Genomic DNA, 20255 nt, shown 5'->3' on the forward strand with positions numbered 1-20255 from the left:
TCTGTAATATGCTCTGGAATGCTCTCATCCCTAATACACTGAAATTGCAAAATACACAAAAGCTTTTCCATGCCCAGGCGAAGTGCATTACAGTACCAAGCAGACATTTTTGATGCAGTAATACAGTGCATCCTTCTTTTCCCAAGGCAAAATCTATTTGGCCTCCATCAAATTGCCCAGATTTTAACTTGGCCAAGCTTAAAGATATTTCAAAACAGACATAGTCTATTTGCTTCAAATAGATCTTCTAGGAACCCCGTAAACCTCTGCTTGATGCTTTATACCTTAAAGTACAAATTAGATTTTTTAAAGAAACACTAGAACATTCATTGACTGTTTTCATGGCAGAATTGGAAATTGATTAGTCAGTGTTAGCCAGGCTCTCTGGACCCTCCTTGGTTGTTAAAGGGGGAGAAAAGGATGCTGTGGTTTAAAATTTACAATGAAATCTGATATCAATGGTTAGCTTTGTACACAATGGCACCGAGGGGGGAAATGAAATAAAAAGATGGCAAAGTTCCCACTTTTGGGTGTGTGTGGCCTATTTTTCTCCTAAGATGCTCTGAGGGCTGACAATGCGAGAGCCGAAGCCCCTCTATAGCAAAAACTCAATACATATTAAGCATTTCCTAGGTGTTACACAGTTCCTAGCCATTAGGGGGAAATGGCCTCTTCCATCCTGACACAATGCTCACGTTCCAGGCACACGTGAGAAATGAGTGACTCACTCTTGTTGTGTTAAGTATGACAAGAGAAAAGTAGAGAGGCCACAAGAGAGGGGGCAGGGACACGTTGTCTGGAGGGGTCAGAAAAGGCTCCTGGAGGGAAGGGGCTCTGGAACCAGTTAAGGAAGAGGTGGTTGACATTGCACGGAGGGGACAAGTGTGAAGGTTGCGCTTGAAAACCATTGATAGCTCCTTCACAGCCTCTCAACTCCAGCAAGTCTTTGGACATCATTTCGTTCAACACCGTTTCAGTACAATGCAGATGAGAAAAAAATCATTTCAGCCAGGACTACTGTCTGTGTGGAGTTCACATGTCCTCCCCATCAGCATGGGTTTTCTCCAGGGACCCCAGTTTCCTCCCACACCCCAAAAATGTGCAGGAGAGGTGAACCGGCATGTCTGAATTGTCCCAGGATGAGTGCGTGTTGGGGTGAAGGCCCTGGGGATGGAAGAGTGTCCTGCCCAGACTGGGTCCCACCTTGCACCCTGAGTTGTAAGGACAGTCTTCAGCCATCTGACCCAGCACTGGAATAAGTGGGCTGGAAAACCATTATCTAACTTGTTTTTATTCATCTTTCTCAAATGTATGTTTAGCACACATATATTTCAATGTTTACTATTAGAAGTGTTTTGGGGTCTTTATTTAGAAGTTTGGTGATGCTTTTTTGGCCAGAAATATGTCTAGGAACCAAACTCTTGTTCATGTTAATTAACCTCAGCACCAGTTGGTTTCATCTCATTACACATCCTTTCACATAACGTCACAGTTTCCAAGAACCTATCAACAACATAAAGGGAGGACTTAGTGCACCACTGCCTTCAGTTAGTGTTCAAGGCCTTTCGGAGGAGCTTCTGTTTGGAAGCGAAATAACCATAGGAATTGTGTCTTCTTCATCACTTTATCTCCGGTACCTTGCCTTTAGTATGGCCACATGCATATTGACTGAAGTAATCACCTGGCCCCTCCTTCCCTGCCAGCCTGAGACCCCACACCCTCTGACTCCCCCAGGTACCTGGCTGGAAACACAGCACACTGTTCCATGAGTCCCTCCTTTCTACAGTCTCCCATTCTTCGTCATCCCGATCGGACACCCATTGCACTGAGAAGCCTTCCCAGACCGAGGGTAAGTGCATTGCCATTTAAGACACAATGAATTGGCCCTTGTAAATATCTTTATGCACTTATTACTCGTGCTGTCAGCATTTCTCCCACTGTAACACAAGTTCCAAGCAATAGAGCCATCTCTGACTCGTCTCTCTGCCCCATGGAGCAAGCACTTGGCACATTTTTTCTAAAGTTTTCTAGGCTGCTGCTTTTCTCTTCTGGCTATACAATAAATGAGAAAGGAACGAACAACTTGCAGACTTCCAAGCCTGTTTGGCAAGGTCAACATGCATCAGAGTGACTAGAATTTAATAGGTGTGAAGTAATATTTTTGTTAGATGGATGGCTGGATGGACAGAAATTCAGATCTTGGGTTTTTTGCAAGTGGATTATAATGAATGGTGATTGGGAATCCTGAGTTCTTTAACTGATTGATTGCATTTCCACCCCTGCCAAGTTCTTATGTCAAGAAGTCTGACTAACATAAGGACAAATAGTCTGGCGTTCTCCTGGTAGATTGTGGTGGTAGAGTTGGGGGAGGAGCTGCAAATATGTAGAAAGGTCTCTCTCTCTCTCTCTCTCTCTCTCTCTCTCTCTCTCTCTCTCTCTCCTCTCTCTCTCTCTCCTTTTAGTTCAGAGTAACCTGCATAATTGTGAATGACTCAGTTTTTTGGTATTCATGTTCTTCATTCGTATTCTTCTGCATCTTTTTGGCTGAATATTGTGCTACTCTTAGATTATAGTCATTTTAAAATGATTTAGGAGAAATCATTACAAAATGAATTCTCTTTCAAAAAATACAGGGAGCTTTCTGGCTTATTTGAAATCCTGAATAAGAACTAATAGTTGAGGGTAACATCTACTCTTTTGCCATTAAGTGATAAGCTGAGAACCATTTACTGATGAAACCAATCAGCAGGAAACAGGTCATTGATTACAGAATTACTAAAAGTATTTCTTTTAGTTTTACTAACTGCAAACTGTAATATGAAGTATCCCTTCCAGTTAAAATATTTATGGCTACAACAACTCTGAACTGTGTTTGACGGGGAAGCCATAGTGGGAGAAGGGCAGCACAGACACCGCTTAGAATAGGTTCCTGGGCAGGTCAGTTTGGGCCAAGTTTCATCAGGCAATAAACCAGTATTCCAAAGTTTGGTCCGCATTACAAATGACTTAACAGGCAGGATCAAGACCTAGGAAATAGGAGGATTCCAAGATGACTGCAGAGTAGGTAGAAGATACACTCACCTGCTCCTGGTGCCAAACCCGATTTACAGCTAAATTATAGGGCAGTCAACCTGAATAACCAACTGAAAGCTAGTTGAACATAAATATAACCAAGGATTTATAGACGAAGCCACATAGAGTCTGGTAAGAAAGATGGAGGCAGGGAAAGGGCTGGCCCCCGCACTCACATGCGTCTGCGGAGAAGGTGGAGGGATAGATGTCTCAGTGCAGAAGTCCCCCCACCCAAGAGCATGAGGTCTCAATCCCATGCTGGGATTCCCAACCCAGAGCACCAGAGCCAGGAAGAGGAGCCTACATAGCACACGGCAGTGAAACTCAGTAGGGATTCCGTCTTCTTGGGAGAGAAGAGAGGCTGCTAGAGACCCAGGCGCCATCTTCCCAGGATCCGGCACAACTATTGTTACAATACCAGCCTGGGGAGTGCACTGCCCGGTCCTACAATTACTGGGGACACCACCTTGCACCCAACAGGAACCTATGTGATACGCTTTTTCTGGAGAAGGTCTTGGTGGAAACTCAGACAGTAACTGAGTCGTGTAGCTTTGGAACTGGAGCCATTCTTCCCAACCTTGCATGCACAGCGTATCCTTCCCACCACCGGTGGCCCCAACCTGCTTGGCTCAGTCCCACAAGGAGATAGGACTGCTGCACAGAACTGGGTCCTTTGGAGTGCATTTCCCTGGGAGGCTCTTGTCCTGGACTCAGATGGGCACTGGGCTGTGCAGTTACAGCTGCATGGGGGGCATTCTGACCTGCCCTGCAAGCTCCGCCCATTCCATTCCCTATAACTGGAGACTACTTTGACTGGTCCTTCTGACAACTGGTGGTCCCACCCTGCTGAGCTCAGTCCTGCAGGGGGATCAGAGTGCTGTGCAGAGCTCATCTCCCTGGGAGGCTCACGTGTGGGACTGAGACAAGTGCTGGGTTGTGGGGTTGAGGCGCATGGGAAAGGATGTATGTTGCCCACCTGTAGGCTCGGCTGATTCCACCCCCAATAGGAGACAGTTGTGATCTATCCTCCTGAGTCCAGATGGCCCTGCTCTACTGAGCTTGCAGAGGTTGGTTTCACTCAACCTGAACCTGCAGCATGCTCCTTCCAGGGGAGATAGGGTCAGAGACTCTGGCATAGACTGAGTGGTATGGCTCCGGAATAGGGGCCACTTTCACCCCATTGAGTGCCAAGCCATGCTGTCCCCCAAGTAGAAGACCCACAACCCCCATCCCCCTGATCCCAGTCACCTGCCCTATTGAGCTCATGCCTTGTGGAAGGGTCTGAAGGATGTGACCAGCTGGAGCCCATTCTACAGTCTCTCCACAGGAGGCTCACAAGGAAGACCAGGTGACCCCAGGGAGTAGCAGTGTGGCCAACAGGAGGAGGCGGACCTCAGGGTGCCTTGGAACTTTTATGGATCTGCCCTGGTTAAGAACTGGAGGAAGCTGACCATTGCACGCAGCTTGGCACCTCCCATGCATACCCAGGCCCAGTAGAAGCAGCCACAAGCAGCAAAGTGTGTGGTAGCTCTAGACAGGTAGCCCAAGGTCAGTTACAGGGAGTGTCTGAAATCAATCTGCACTGGAACCCCACCCAAGTGGACCCAGAACCAACACAACCAGCGGTGGGCTTCAGACCACACCAGAGCACGATCCAACTAACACAAGTGACACACCCAAAGGGAGATCCCAGCAGGCACCAGACCCTGCTGGAAACAACCCCACCTCAGGGGACAGCTGCTGCAAAGTGGCTCATACACTGTCATCAAGGTCTATCCTTACAGTCAGCCAGCCTGAGGGTTAAGCCCATCCGCGAACAGGCCAACAGCACTCAAGACTCAACTGCAACAGGAGGGAACACACAACCTGCACAGGAGGCATTCTGGGAGCCCTAGCTCAGGTGATCAGGAAGATTGCACTACTGAGCCCCAGAAGAAAACTCCAACATAAAACCACTATAACAAGTTTGGGAGTCATAGCAAATCTAGATAATACACAGTGAAAACACAGCAGGCAGACAAAATGGGGAGACAAAGAAATATGCCTCATATAAAAGAATAAGAGTAATCCCCAGAAAAAGAAATAAATGAAATGGAAGCAACCAAGATACCAGATGCAGATTTCAAAACACTTATTATCTGTATGTACAAGCAATACTATCTATAGTTTATAGTAGGAGTATGAAGCCACCTTGGGAAGGATGCAAACCAACATCAGAATAACTTTGGTGGGTGGAGGAGGGAAGGATTGGCAGTGGGGGTGGGGAAGCGGGAAGGGTTCCCACTAGGTTTTATTTCCTCAGGATGGACAGAAGGGCATCCGCAGCACAGATGTCAATACATCAACATGCGTTGTACTGTGGACTGTGATAGACTATTGTTTTCACCTTTTGTGGATGTTTGAATCACTTCATATACACCCTTATACATGCGTACATCTATACATACACATTTAATTTTTTTAAAGAGCTCAGGAGAACACATGGAATAATGTCAATGAACTATAGAATGCCTTCTGATTTAAAAATAAAAAAATTGAATATGTGGTGGGGGGAAGGCCTGTTTCATTTTACTTATTCAGTGTTTCCCATAATTCAATGCTTCTTACCCCTGAGACTTTCCCCCTTTTCTATTTTTTTCTTCATTTCTGATCATCTGGATTATACAAGTTTCACAGACCACACTTTGAGAAATGAAATTTTTTTGAGACAAAAAGGCCCAGAAAAAAATTAAAGAGAACACCACCAGTTCACTGAAGTTAATGTCAAATTGAGTTTGATTTTGACCAACATGAAGAATAAGTTGGAATGTCTGACCTTTCTTAAGTAGCAAAGGCACAGCAGTCATTCAAAAGCCAGGGTCCACACTCTGCCTCCTTGTAAACATCACTTCAAGAGATGCTGCTTTGAGAACTACTGATGTAGATAACGTAAAATTCAGCAGGGGCCATACCTACTGCTTAAAACGTATAACTTCATAAGAAAAAAATTCCAGCTATTTCAAAATAAAAAAGTCTATTTCGCAAGTGTTTTACTGCACAACTATTTTGAGCAAAGCATTTTCTTTTCTAGACCATAAACTGCATTGCTATTCAAATAAATGGAATTATTGGATACCACAGAAGTACTTATTTGCTCATAAGGCTATAATGGTTTAAAAATAAACACTGTAATACATTGGACATTGATCTGAAAAGTACAAAAGTTGCCATCCGAGGACCTGCACACCATAGTACTGTTTTGCTGCAGTGCTCCTAAGCTGTCCTGAGAAGGCAGCATGCACCAAGGGTAATCATTTGTATGGCACTTTATAATTTAAAAATACATTTATGCATTATGTTACCAGGTGAGAAATGGGTATTTCATACATTCATGCAATTCACAGCCCACAGGGTGACAATTATTCTACTTATTTTACAAAGGCCCTGAGAAGTTCAGTGTCATTGAACTGGTCTAGGTCCCACCTCAGGTAACTGACAGAGCTGAATCAGAACCTGAGTCTGTGAAGCCAGACCTCTCCCTTGTAAATTGGGGATTATAAACAGCACTCACCTCGACGCTCCTGGAGAACACACGATGACCCATGCCAGGCATTGGTGAATTTCCTTTATCATTATCATTTGTAACTTCTTAAAATGTAACTTCATCTTGATTATAGTTTAATACAAACCAGTGCTCAGCTTTACAATGCAAGGGCAACACTTTCTCACTAACTTTTTTGGCAAATACTCCTCCTGGGTGTTTTAAAGTCACCTGTTTGAGGTATTTCAGATGTTTGGCTTTTTTTGCTATAGTTATACTCATATAGAAAACAATCTTGATTAGTCACAGAGAGATGGTCTCAGACATTTAGGTCAGTATAAGCTTCTGGGTTGGTTTGTTCCCCCCTACCTTTGTCCTGAGGACAACTAACACCTTGGCATCTGACAAGGCATACATCGACTATTTGTTGCCTCTTTCCATTGGGGTTTTCTAGCTATGACACTATAAACAGGCTTCAGAGTAAAAGAAAAACAACAACATCTTTAGAAAGTTTTTCTCCTTATGCTCAAACCAAGCATTTTGTTGAAGACAATGAAGACTGCGGTAACACAGGGAACCTTCTTAGAAGACTCAGCAGGATCACTGAAGCCATGTGTTTAATGAGTGAGGATGCATCATCACCAGTCTCATGATCAGATTTCCCATGCAACCCTGAATTTCATGTAATTCTATTTTTCCTTTAGTTTTAGCTAATTAATACAACACGATTTATTAGAGAAATGAGTCTTCAAAAGCCAGCATTTCTCAGGAGTTTCCAAATTGTGAATCCAGAAAATCAGAGCAGTCTTTTTGTAGAGTGTAGATGTGCTATATTATATCTGTAACATACTGGCTGCATCACTCAAAGTTTAGATACAAACCCTCTCTGAGTGTGTTCTTGTGCCTTCTCTGTTCCTCTAAATTTACAGATAGATCCCTACTTAAGAGTTCTGGAAGAATTCTTGCTACTTGTGTGTGTGTTAAATGAACCGTACTATTTAGAATCTAGGAACAGGAAGTAAAATAAATCATCCGTAAATGGTACATGAACTTACCTTGTGTCCAACAGCGGTGGGTGCAAAACTGCTAAGATTTCATGAATACAGAGCATACCACCTCACAGCTACTGTTTCACTTGGTAATGAGAACCAGGACATAAAGCAGAGTCATACCTGGGGTCTTGGTGTCTGTTTCCAGCATAAGGACAGGAAAGCGTCTGATTTGCTCACCAGCTGCTCATCAGTGCCCAGCCTCCTGGCTGGCAGGTGGCAGGCAATCGGCATGTCTCTACAGAATAAATGATTGAACGAGTGAGTAAGTGAAGGCGAAATCACTGTACCCAACAGAAAAATTATTTATTCTACATTTAAGGGAGGGGGGGAATGTAGGCTGTGTTGAGGCACGTGCAAGATTGAAGTAGCTTCAAACCTTGATAAAAGTCGGTCTGAAAATTACCATTTACAACTTAGGATAACACTATAAAAGTCAATCTATAGTCATTTGACTCTGCATCAGAGCTGGAGAAGGCACTTTGATTGACCTAATCTTTGGTCAACCCAAGTCAATTCCAGAGATGCGGGACAGATCTTTCCCAGGCAAAGGCCTTTTATTATGAGAAGGTCTGGGAGCAGAAGACACAACAAAACCCAGTGCCACGTGTGTGGGCCTTTCACTGGTAAGCTCGGGGCTGGCTAATTAGAAAGCATGATATCGACTGATAATCTTGCTAATGTTACAAAGCATCAAGCAGAAGGCTGGAGCCATCTCAGAACAGAGAAGAAATAGTCGCAGGCATCCAAAGTGATCGGTGTGTTCCTCAATGGTGCATCGTTTCCATTTTTACTGTGCACCCAACTCATCACAGATATTATAATTCTGCTTCTGCCTTTGCAAATGTAGGATCACGGCACCACTGACTTTTTCACGTTTTTCTTTCAGGCCCCGCTGCAAAAAAGAAGTACGTCAGTTACAATAACCTGGTTATCTAAGCTGTTCCATGCCTTGGGACCACGGAGGAGGCAGACCCTCAGTTATTTTGTCATCCAACCTGGCATAGGACTCTTTTGGTCCTGCCCGCTGCCCATCACTGGAGGAGCATCCTCCACCGGAAGACCAACGTTAGAGGATCCAAGTGTCCTACGCAGCTGCTTTATGAAATATTCCTACTTTATCTTGGCTTAATAAGTCACTGGCATCAGCACTGCCAACTTGGCTGCAGTTCTGGACCTTCCCTACGGAAGGCAGTGTTGAGACTCAAGTCCCACCCAGGCTCTCTAGGATGAACCGCTGAGAGCCACAGTGACTGTTTCTGGGGCTGACCCGTCTTTCTACGTATGTACTTCCAGGTTGCAAGGTTTTGAAATTTTCTGTACAGTTTGTGAGGACTTTTGCACTTTGCCATCCGATGTTGTACCTCGGTTCACTGTTTGTTTTCAAATGCCCTGTTTTCATAGAGCCCTATTCTCTCAGACGGCAAAATATTGGGGGAAATTTTAAGACAAAATTTTCAAAAGATCTCGGCGGACTAAAATATATATTTAAACCGCATACACACATGACTGTACTAGGTATAATTATGATTATAATACCATCGCAAATCATGTTATTTTTTTTAAGACAAAAAGATACTTAAAGACCAATAACTGTGCTGATATAGTCGGTCCCACCTATCTCTCGATAGGTCACACAAAAGGAAGGTAGAGGCTGAACTGAATATAGGTCTTGTTCGGAATGCATGCCGGTAATGTATTTTACAGTCCATGTTAATAATACGTTCAATATTTGTATTTGTGTTCTCTTCTGTTATTTTATTTAGGGTATATGGATATTTTGCAATAATTTTAATAATGATCAAGCTCTTTGAAGAAAAGAATATGGATTTTTCATGTCTTGAGGTTTTGTTCATGCCCCCCTATGACTGACCAGTGTGATAAGGACTTTAAAAAAAAAAGCATGTATGTTTTTTACTGTTTGTAATAAGTACTTTTGTTAATCTTGCTGCTTATGTGCCAATTTAGTGGAAACACACCCTTGCTGAAAAATTCCTTCTTTCCATTCTCTTTCAATTCTGTGATATTGTCCAAGAATGTATCAATAAAATACTTTGGTTAACTTTTTTATCTTCTGCAGTAACTATTTTTAGTTGTTTTTCCCCTTTCAGTTACAGTTTATTTCATAAAATCTGAAGTTAGGGAACAATGGAGCCCACAGTTGTTAAAGGCACAAGCCGGAGCCCACAGCTGCAGCCAGACCTCAAAGAAAGGCGCTCTACAAAGCCCACACATTTTGTTTTTTCATAATTGAAGTTGAAGCCTGACAACCCTCCACATTTACTCAGCAAGTTACCTATCAAAAATACAGCGAAAATGCCAGAGGGAACGGGAAAGTAAAAAAGAAATACTAGTTTCAATAAACAGCAATCTGGGGACAGTTAAGTGAAAAGATAAATCTCTCCACCAAACTTAAAGGACATAAGTGAGTAAAGATAACTAACAAAGCATTTGTCTATATTTGCAAACAGTTTCTGTGGCCATATCGTTGATGGCAAGACTAAAATTTGAGGCTCCCAAATCTCAACACTAGGGAATACCCTCATGAGTTAACTAATAGTAACTTGGGGGACAGAAGCACAAAAGACTATTTGCAGAATGATATTGGTGCTTAGCACTCAGGGATGGACCCCCAAAATCCAAAATGTATTTAAATGACCCCCTGTGCATCTCACTGATGAATTTCCTACTGTAACTAACAAAACCCACACCTGACTCCACCTTTGGCATCCGCTGACCCCTCCCGTTGCCTCTCAGCTCCCTGGGCCCAAGTCATGTGTGCGCAAACCTAGGAAACTCGTTTCAACAGCTTACTGAGAAAAACTAAAATACCTCTCAATTTCCCCTTTCCCTTAATCACACTTCAAATGATAGACCATGGGGGAAAATGCAAAGCAAAACAAAAACGAACTTGGACTAATCACATGTTTAAGTTGGGGAGACAAACAACTTACTATAAAACCTGGGCCCCTCTCCTTCCAGCTCTCCTTGAGAATGTGACATAAACCTACTGAACCCATTTCCTCAACTGGAAAATGAGTTAATATTACTCCCTATCTCCTGGGTCTAAGAGGATTGCAAGAAAATCTTTTCACATGGCTAACTTACCATACGTATTAGCTACTATCACCACCACCACCAATAGCATCAGCACCCATCAAGCTTGTTACATTTTGTCTTAAAAATAACATGTACAGTATTCCCCATTGCAGGAACTAAAGGAGAATCTGTACCATTGAATATGAGCAAGCCAGCCTGTCTTCTGACCATTTCGTAGAACAAAAATTTTTTTCCCCACAAAGAAGCTGAATAAGAGCCTATCCCACTTATTCAAATGTCTAACCAAGAGTGTGGGGAAACAGCAAAAGCAATTCCATTTAGGTTTGGAAAGAGCAGGCTGCCAAAGACCTTTGCCCTGAGGCTGGATCCTCAGGGCAGAACTGAGGTTAAGAGTGATCATGATCATCACAAGGATAAAAGCTAAAGCTTCTACAGCACCATGTGCAAGACATTATTGTTTTTTTAAAATATATTTTTATTGATTTCAGAGAGGGAGAGAGATAGAAACATCAATGATGAGAGAGAATTCTGCACGCCCCACACTGTGGATCAAGCTTGCAACCTGGGCATGTGCCCTGACCAGGAATCCAACCGTCACCTCCTGCTTCATAGGTCGATGCTCAACCATTGAGCACGCTGGCCAGGCAAGACATTATATGCATTGTATATTTTATATATTATAAACTTTATGTATATAAATATCCTATGTATATTTCATAAACATCAATTTAATCTTCAAAATGAAGTTCTAACGTTTTCCACAACCCCCATCACAAACACAATAGTTGAATGAAAGTGTGCCAGTAGCCACAGGACAGATCTAGTAGAAAGTATTGTCATTAGAAAGCAATGAATGTCTACCCCTCTAGCCATATAGGTTCCCTTGCTCTTCCTCAAACACACCAAGCATCTCCCACCTCTCTTCTCTTGCTTGGCACTCTTTCCCCAAATATCTGCATGATTCCACTGTCTCACTTATTTCTAGTTTCTTCTTAACCATCGTCATGATGGAGGTCTTTTAGGAGCCTACCAAACAGGGCAGTCAGCCATGCCACATCAGAGTGGATTCATCTTTCTTTACAACACATCATTATTGGACTTGATGGATTTATTTATTTTGTCAGTCTCTTCTGCAGTAACACCTAGGAGATAGGACATTCTCTGTTTTGCTCACTGCAGTTTCCCAGCACTTAGAACAGTGCCTGACAAGGAGTAGTCATTCCATAAATATTTGTAAAAGAATCAGTGAAAGGAAGAATAGATGGATATAAAGTTAAAGAGCTCTAGCCTATGAAAGGAGGGCTGGAGGAGCCTGAGTCAGTGGGTGTAGCAGGCTGTATGTCAAGGGGGCTTGGGGCTGGGTCTTTAAGGACCGACAAGACTCAGGTAATCAAGAGAGGAGACGAGACTGAACACTTTACACTCAGCCTGGGCAGTAAAGGAGAGAGCTACTACGACTATTAGGCGGGTTTCTTTTCATCAAAAGATGAACCACCTCCTTAGGAAGCAAAGTGGGAGCTTGAAGCAGACAGCTAGATATTCTACATCAGAAACCCTTCACCTGGAGGAGGACGGGAGACACAGGGAGGGGGCTCAGCAGGAAAGCACAGGTTCAGAACTGGAACCAGAACACCCAGGTTAGAGCCCCGAGCTCCACCACTGACCAACTGCACGATCTTGGGCTGCCCTCGCACCCTGGGATCCTTATCTTTCCATCTTTACAATGGAGACAGAGCACAGATTCTGGTCTTTTCATTAATCAGGCCACTCGGTTGAACTTGTTTGTTTCATAATCAAAACGTGTTCAAATCTGAACACAAAAATCTAAAACCATGTTGGAGGTAATGGCTGGGGTATAAGCAGGGAAAAATAATCACTGATTTGCTGTCAACATGACGAACTCTGCCTAAGGTATCCAGCAGGGCTTTTGGCCACTGTTTTACACACATAAATGCAATTAGGTTCCAATGGACTAAAAATCCCTCAATCCCTGAACCAGTTGCTGCTGCTGTGTTACTTCTTACTGGAGATGTTTTCCTCTATTAAATTATCCTGTTGTAAAATTTGCTTTATCACGCCTTCTCTTGAATGTTTGTTCAGATCCTCATAATTATATCTATTCTCTACCCTTCTGAACACAAGGACAGTGAGAAGTCTGCCTTACCAACCAGTCCTCAGCCAACATTCAGGAATGACAGAAGCTGGAATAGGGCCTGGAGGCTTCTACCAGAGATCCAGGACTTCGCTGGCTTTGGTGCATTAGGTGGATATGGGTAGGTCATTTCTCTAGCTAGAACCCACACCTCCCACTCCCCAAACAAAACAAAACAAAAAAGAACAAAACAAACCTGCAGAAATAACCAGCTTGTGTTATTTCCCTTTGCTCAATAAATAACGTTAAGAAGAAATGAACCAAAGCAAAGGACATCTGCCATGCCTCGTGAAATCAACACACTTATATCTACGGTGTCTCTGCCTCTCCATCACAGAAGAGAAGTCAGACCACCAATCCTATCATTCATCCTGAGTGAATTATGGGGCTGGCTTTTTCTCTCCAAGTCTTAATAAAGGCATTGGCCTGGAATTCTGCCAGGGAATCAAATCAGGTCCATAAGTTATTCCCAAGGCCTTTCCTCACTGAATTTCTGGTCGTGTTGCACCACCTCAATACACTGAGCACACGCCAATTCCCCAAGACTCCTCATAGGGAGAGCGGGAAGACCAGGCCTGTCTTGAAACCTGAGGAAAGCCCTGGTTTCCTCATATTTCCAAACTCATCACTAAGCTATGGCATCAAACATTGGTTCCTGACCTTGATTTTGACCTAGGAGTCTATTTTGTTTAACCAAGGGGCAGTAATGTGAGTACTGCCCAAGCAGGTATGGGTAACTCAAGCACATCATTCTCATAGAACACCCATTTCTCTCATTCATGTGACCTGCCTGTCATCTGCCTTTCTTTGACCCTGAACCTTCACTACCCTTCATGTCTCATTGGCCAGTATGTTCATCCTGCCTTTTCCTGCCCCAGACTTTTACTAACTTTAAAAGAAATTAGTATATCAACTAATAAAGAGAAAATGAAGGCAGGTTGCACATTCTGATTTCTTTCCTATAACTTATCTTTACAAAAGGTTTTCCAACCCAGTCACCTTGTTAACAATGCAGATTCTGATTCAGCAGGTAGGGCCAGGATTCTGCATTTCTAATAAACTCCCTGGAGGTGCTCGCGCTGCTGGTACTTGAACTGGAATCCGGTTCTTGGCCTGTGCACTAGATTCGCCAAGCGGCTTTAACATGTATCCTTGGCCAGACTCAACAGTTCCTTGTAATCGCTCTGGGGTAAAACAAAAAAGCTTGGGCATTTTTTTTTGTCCTCCACAAGCTTCACAGGTGGAAGATTAATGTTCTAACCTGGTGAGTCCCAAGCTTCAGTGATCGTCAGAATTCCCTGGAAGCTTATCAAAGCACACAAGGCTGGGCCGCAGCCCAGAGTGTCATTCAGTAGGTCCAGGCTGGGGGCTCATCATTTGCATTTCTAAACTTCCCAGGTGATGCTGATGCTACTGGTCCAGGGACCACAGTTCGTGAACCACTGGTCAAGTCCAAGCAACCAAACTGCTCTTCCTACATTCTGCCTTTGCACATGGGAACAGGTTAAAGCAAACACGCAAAAGACTCTTTTATGGGCTCTAACGCATTTGGCAAATCTCACTCAGGCTGGACTTCAAGCTGTGACACTATTCTTGTCTCCATCACCGTTTTGCTCTGGCCTGCTTTTGGCCCCCTTCCAGCTTTTGCTCACATTTGTTAAAACCTAACTCACCGGAAAGTGTACAATATACCCACATTGGTCTCTTTAAATCATTTTTTCTTTTTCTTTCCTGGGGCCATAGTCAGAGACTCAGAAACTGACTTTTCAGTACCTTGCCCTACTCTTGGGTCTGCCATCTTCCTATTTCTGGTTTCAGGTTCATTACCAGATTCCATCTTTTTATTCTACTTTATTTTTTTAAATATATTTTTATTGATTTCAGAGAGAAGGGAGATGGAAAGCTGGGTAGAAACATCAATGATGAGAAAGAATCATTGATTGGCTGCCTCCTGCACACCCCACACTGGGGATCAAGCCCACAACCCGGGCCTGTGCCTTGACCAGAATGGAACTGTCACCTCTATTTCAACTTATAAAAATTTTATTCTAAAATTATTTTTAGTGCAGTTTTAGGTTTACAGGAAAATTGAGCAGAAAATGCAGACAATTCCCATATACCTTTCCAAAGCCTCCTCTGTCCACCGGGCTGTGTGCCACCGGCTGCCACCCCCCGTTTTGGGAGCTCAGATGGCACTGGTGCTTTCCCCTAAGCTTCCTCTCCACCAGGCCCGTGGAACTGTCCACATGAGGTTCAGAGAAGCACTTCCTTTCTCTTCCCCGCCCCATGGGTGTTAGAAATGCAGCGGGAGAGCATTCAATCAATAAATGATTGGAGCACCTGCTCTAGGTACACTAGGCGCTGACCTCAGTTCTTGGGGACACGGCAGTTAGGGAAGAAGCCAACCCCTGGGCTGGAGAAGCTTGGTTCTAGAGCAGGTGTCTAGTGTCTCACCCACCGGTGGCCCCTTCAAGAAGGGCGTCCAGCGTCAGCCACTGCAGACAAGCCAACCCAGAGCTTCACTTTCCTCACTGCCTTCCCTTCCACTTGGGAAATCTGTACCTGCTGGCTCTTTGTTTTGCTTGCTGTTACTTTATAATTTACTGCCTGGGGGCTCCAAGAGGACGTGAAGACCCAAACAGGCGGATCCCCAGCTGAGTACACACCTGGTTCCATAGCTGAGAAATTGCATTTGTCTCTCAACTGTAGGGACCTATTCACGACAAGAATGGGGTATCCCAGGGAGCAATTATTCTAACTCTGAGTCAGCAGCCAGCTAACAGCATCCCTTGTTAGAGAAATTGGCATGATTTTTACCTTCTCCTTTAAATAAACAGTGCAGTTCTGCATCTGGCGACTGAGCTGGACAATGGAGGTATCTATCTTAGTCACTGTCATCCTCCCAGTGAGCATTTACTACCAGAGAAACTGGGTCAGGCAGTCACCCTGGTCCCAAGCGGGCCGGGCTGATTTGCTATTCCCCAGACATTGTGTGCACAGAGAGACATCAGGCACTTCTATGTGCTCAGCACTGTGTTAAGCAATTCAGAATCATCTCATTTAATTTTGTAAACAGTTCTATATGTGGGAGGAACTTATTTTATCCTTTTAAAGAGTAGCCAAAGGAAGCACAGAATAGAATAATTTTCTTAATGTCATACAATTGACAAGTTGCAAAGCTAGGATTTGATCCCAGATCTTACTGATTCTGAACCAATACTATTAAATTCTAAATTATAATGCCCATGATACAATTTCATGTTCACTCAAAAATAGTAATTACAATCACAATAAAATTATAAACCCTTCACCAGGATGAAATAAGATTTTTACTAGTTAAATGTATGTATGGGCAATACATAATCCACACTAATAAAAGAGAAACATGCAAATTGGTGTCATCTGCTACGCCCACCAGCCAATCAGAATGACTATGCAAATTAACCCAACAACGATGGCAGTTAATTTGCATACACAGGTGTGGAGCGAAGACAGAAGGCTCCAGCCAGAGTGAAGACTGAAGACTGAAGAGGCTTGGCTTCTCTGCTGCGGCCACAGGGGAGAAGCTAAGCCTCACTGCGGCCGGACCAAAAGCCTGGTTCCCGGAAGAAAACCGGTGCAGACAGCCAGGGGAAGGAAGGCCTATTGCACAAATCTCTTCGTGCAATGGGCCTCTAGTCATTATAATAAGACTAGAGGCTCCGTGCATGAAATTCATGCACTCGGGTGGGGGGGGAAGGTCCCTCAGCTAGGATTGTGAGAGGACGCAAGCCAGGCCGAGGGACCCCACCAGTGCACGATGGGGGCCGGGAAGGGACGCGGAAGGTTGGCCAGCAAGGGAGGGACTGCAGGAGGGCTCCAGGGCATGTCCGACCCATCTCACTCAGTCCTGATCTGCTGGACTCCAGCAGCAAGCTAACCTACAAGTAGGAGCGCCTGCCCCCTAGTGGTCAGTGCATCTCATAGCGAGCAGTTGAGTGGCCTTAGCATATCATTAGCATATTATGCTTTGATTGGTTAAATGGACGACTGGACGACCAGGCACTTAGCTTTTATTATATAGGATAGTATTATACAGTATTAAAGTGATTAGTGTTAAAAGTGATCCAGAAAAACAAATGTTATAGAAAAATGTCCATATAGTTATTTTCAAGGTGAGTCCAACTACATAAATATACATGCTATGATAAAGCTTGCAATAATATACAAAATGAGTTATGCAATTATGAATTACTTTTTACTCTCAATTTTTTCTGTACTTTTTGTTTCCTTTGCAATGAGCATGCCCTTGTTCACTTATTATCAGGGGGGAAAGTTAGTTTTACAATCATCCTGTGGGTTTCTAAAACTGCAAACTAGCACAGCACAATGCTGGCTCCCTGCTAGAAAATACCTCTGGGCACAAACTCCGAAACAGCTCTTCCGGACCATGCATTTCCATTAGCATCTCCTGAGGGCTTTTAAAAAATACTCATGCCCAGGCTCTACCCAGACTGATTAAAACTAAAATTTTAGAGGTTGACATGGACATTTCAAGTCTCCCCATAGTGAGATTTTGAGAGAAACATGGACTCCAGGGATCAGGACTTGCATGAATACTAGGAATTAGGAATGACAAACACCCCCCACAGAATAGCACGCAACACACCAAACCCCCAGACTCCACAGGACCGAGAAGCCGAAACCCGCAATGGGACAGAAGGACAGTGAGAAATGGAGTAAGCATTTGGATCTTTGTCATGGATAGAAATCAGAAAAAGAACGTTTCATATGAAAAACATTGGGAACACACGCTCAGATTACACACAAAATAATTCCAAATGAATTAAGGACATAAATGTCAAAAGAAAAAGGGAGGCTATTAAAGGGAAATATAAAGGGGATCTCCTCCTAACCTTTCATGTAAGAAATAGTTTCTTAAGGAAGACAGAAGAGGACTAACCATAAAAGGAACAATGAAAATTTTTGAACATATTAAAATTCACATTACTATTCATAAAAAGAATACTTTAAACAAAGTTGAAGTAAAACTACAATCTGTAAGACAATGTTTGCAATACATATGCCAACAAATGATTAATATTGAAAGTACATATCGGAATGCTTAGACATATGCACATGGAAAATACATATTAGGAATATGTATATGGAATGCACACATGTAAACAATATGTTAAATATATGCCCTAGAAGTAGGTTTGATATATAATAAGTCAGTAAGTAAAGGCAAATGACTCACTGCTGAAAAGAATAGGCATTCTGCAAAAAAGAAATTTTAAGACTAGTAAACATATAAAGAGATGCTGAAGTTCAACAGTTACCAGAGGAAAGAAATTAAGGTCACAATGAGGGACCCTTTTACACCCCACCCCATTCAACTGGCAATATGTTTTAAAAAGTGAGTAAAAGGCTCTCAGAGGTAGCGGGTTTAAGCTCTAACCGGTACCGCCATTTGGGCTAACAATGTCCATTTTATAAAGTTGAATTTTTGTGTTCATTATGACCCCGCAGCTCCACTGCTTGTATCTACCCAAGAAGCACTTTCTGACAGGTGATCCAAGAGACATGTAGAAGACATTTATCATAAATAGCTCTGTTCACAATTATGAAAACCTGAAAATAGCCCAACATCCATTGACAGAAAAAATAGACCAGTAAACTACAGTGAAGTCATACAATGGAATATTATACAGTAGTGATATCAATAAAATTACTTTGATAAATCATAATATAATATTAGGTGAAACAAGCAAATCCTAGAAGACTATAAAACTTAGGATCATGGTTATCTCTAGGGACAAACAGGGACTGAGATAAGGAAGAAGGACATAGTTAGATGTGAATTACTGGTAATGAGTTCTTGAGCTAGGTATAAGTTAACAGGTGCTCATTACTATATTACATTATCTATAACAGAGGTCCTCAAACTTTTTAAACAGGGGGCCAGCTCACTGTCCCTCAGACATTCCACACATGCGCACTGCGGGCCCAGGACAAGTCGGCTGCTAAGCAGGACAGGCAGCAGCGGCAAAAACACCCGGTGGGCCGGATAAATGTTTTCGGCGGGCCGCATGTGGCCCACAGGCCATAGTTTGAGGACCCCTGATCTATAATAAAGGTGTAATATGCTAATTAGACTGGACAGCTGAACGACCTTCCGGATGTCCTTCCGGATGAAGCCAGGGCTGCGAGGGCTGAGCCCCTTGCAAGATTTTGAGCATCAGGCTTCTAGTCTTTAATAATAAAAGTGTAATATGCTAATTAGACCGGATGACCTTCTGGACGAAGCTGGGGCTGCAAGGGAAGCTCAGGTCCTGGATGCCAGAGGGAAGCTGGTGCTGGCGGCCAGGGGAAGGAAGGCCTGCTCTTGCACAAATTTCATGCATCGGGCCTCTAGTTAAAATATAAAGAAGGGTGGGGCCTGGCCGGTGTAGCTAGGTGGTTGAGCGTCGACCTATGAATTAGGAGGTCACAGTTTGATTCCAGGTAAGGACACGTGCCCGGGTTGCAGACTCAATCACCAGTGGGGGACATGCAGGGGCAGCCAATCAATTATTCTCGCTCATCATTGATGTTTCCCATCTCTATCTCCCTCTCCCTTTCTCTGAAATTAAAAAAAAAACCCACATATTTAAAACAAACAAAAAGTAAGTTATAAAAATAAATAAAGAAAGAAGGGTGAGGATAGATCAATAATGATATTTTATTTATCAAGGATGACAACCACCTAAGTGCTTCTGTGGCTATACACAAAATGTATACACAATGATCTCAACTAAGATCCCAGTCGTACCACTATACAGTTTGAAATGACATGAGTATCGTGTTTCTTGGATTATCTGCTGAGCCACACTCTTTAAGGGATTTCAGAGTTAGCAAAGCTCCATCATATCTGCTGCCCCACTTAATTAGGTGTGCAATTCTGTTAGATGGGTGGTTCTCTTCCCATTTGACAGACGATGAAACGGGAGGAATTGAGTTTAGTCAACTGAGCTAGTTTTACTGCTATCAAGTGATGGAGCTTTCAAAGCTTGAATCTAGACGTTACAAGTCAAAATAAAGCATTCTTCCTAAGGTGTCTCCGAAGCTCTGGAGGAGGTGCTGGAAAGAGTCCGCAAGTACTTATGAAAGAGAAACAGAGCCGTATGCAATGATGTGCAGCCCACCTGATTCCCTTTTGCCTCTAGTGTTAGTTCTACTCGCGTGATCAAGAATCTATGAATATTAAAAGCTACAAGTTTTCTCCATTAAAAAGAGAAAGGTATTCCCCTTTACAAGCCTCTGACCTTGATTTCATTAGCCTAAGGTTCTGCTAGTCCCACTTAGAAACATGAATCCTGTGCTTCTATTGGTGATACCTAAAAAGTTAAGATCAGACATCCTGGCTGCTGGGGTACCTCGT

The 20255-nt window shown here is 43.2% G+C and overlaps 1 protein-coding gene across 1 annotated transcript in view; it reads left to right on the forward strand.

The window, feature by feature from the left end:
- Positions 1-9710, forward strand: part of GRM7 (glutamate metabotropic receptor 7) — a 743749-nt gene extending 734039 nt beyond the window's left edge. The window contains exon 10 of the mRNA XM_081106152.1: positions 8531-9710. Coding sequence (XP_080962278.1) covers positions 8531-8580 — 50 coding nt within the window. The 3' untranslated portion in view covers positions 8581-9710. The remainder of the gene's footprint in view (positions 1-8530) is intronic.
- The last annotated feature ends 10545 nt before the right edge of the window (positions 9711-20255 follow it).

This window comes from Myotis nattereri (genome assembly GCF_964212035.1).
Source record: "Myotis nattereri genome assembly, chromosome: 14".
Taxonomy (NCBI): domain Eukaryota; kingdom Metazoa; phylum Chordata; class Mammalia; order Chiroptera; family Vespertilionidae; genus Myotis; species Myotis nattereri.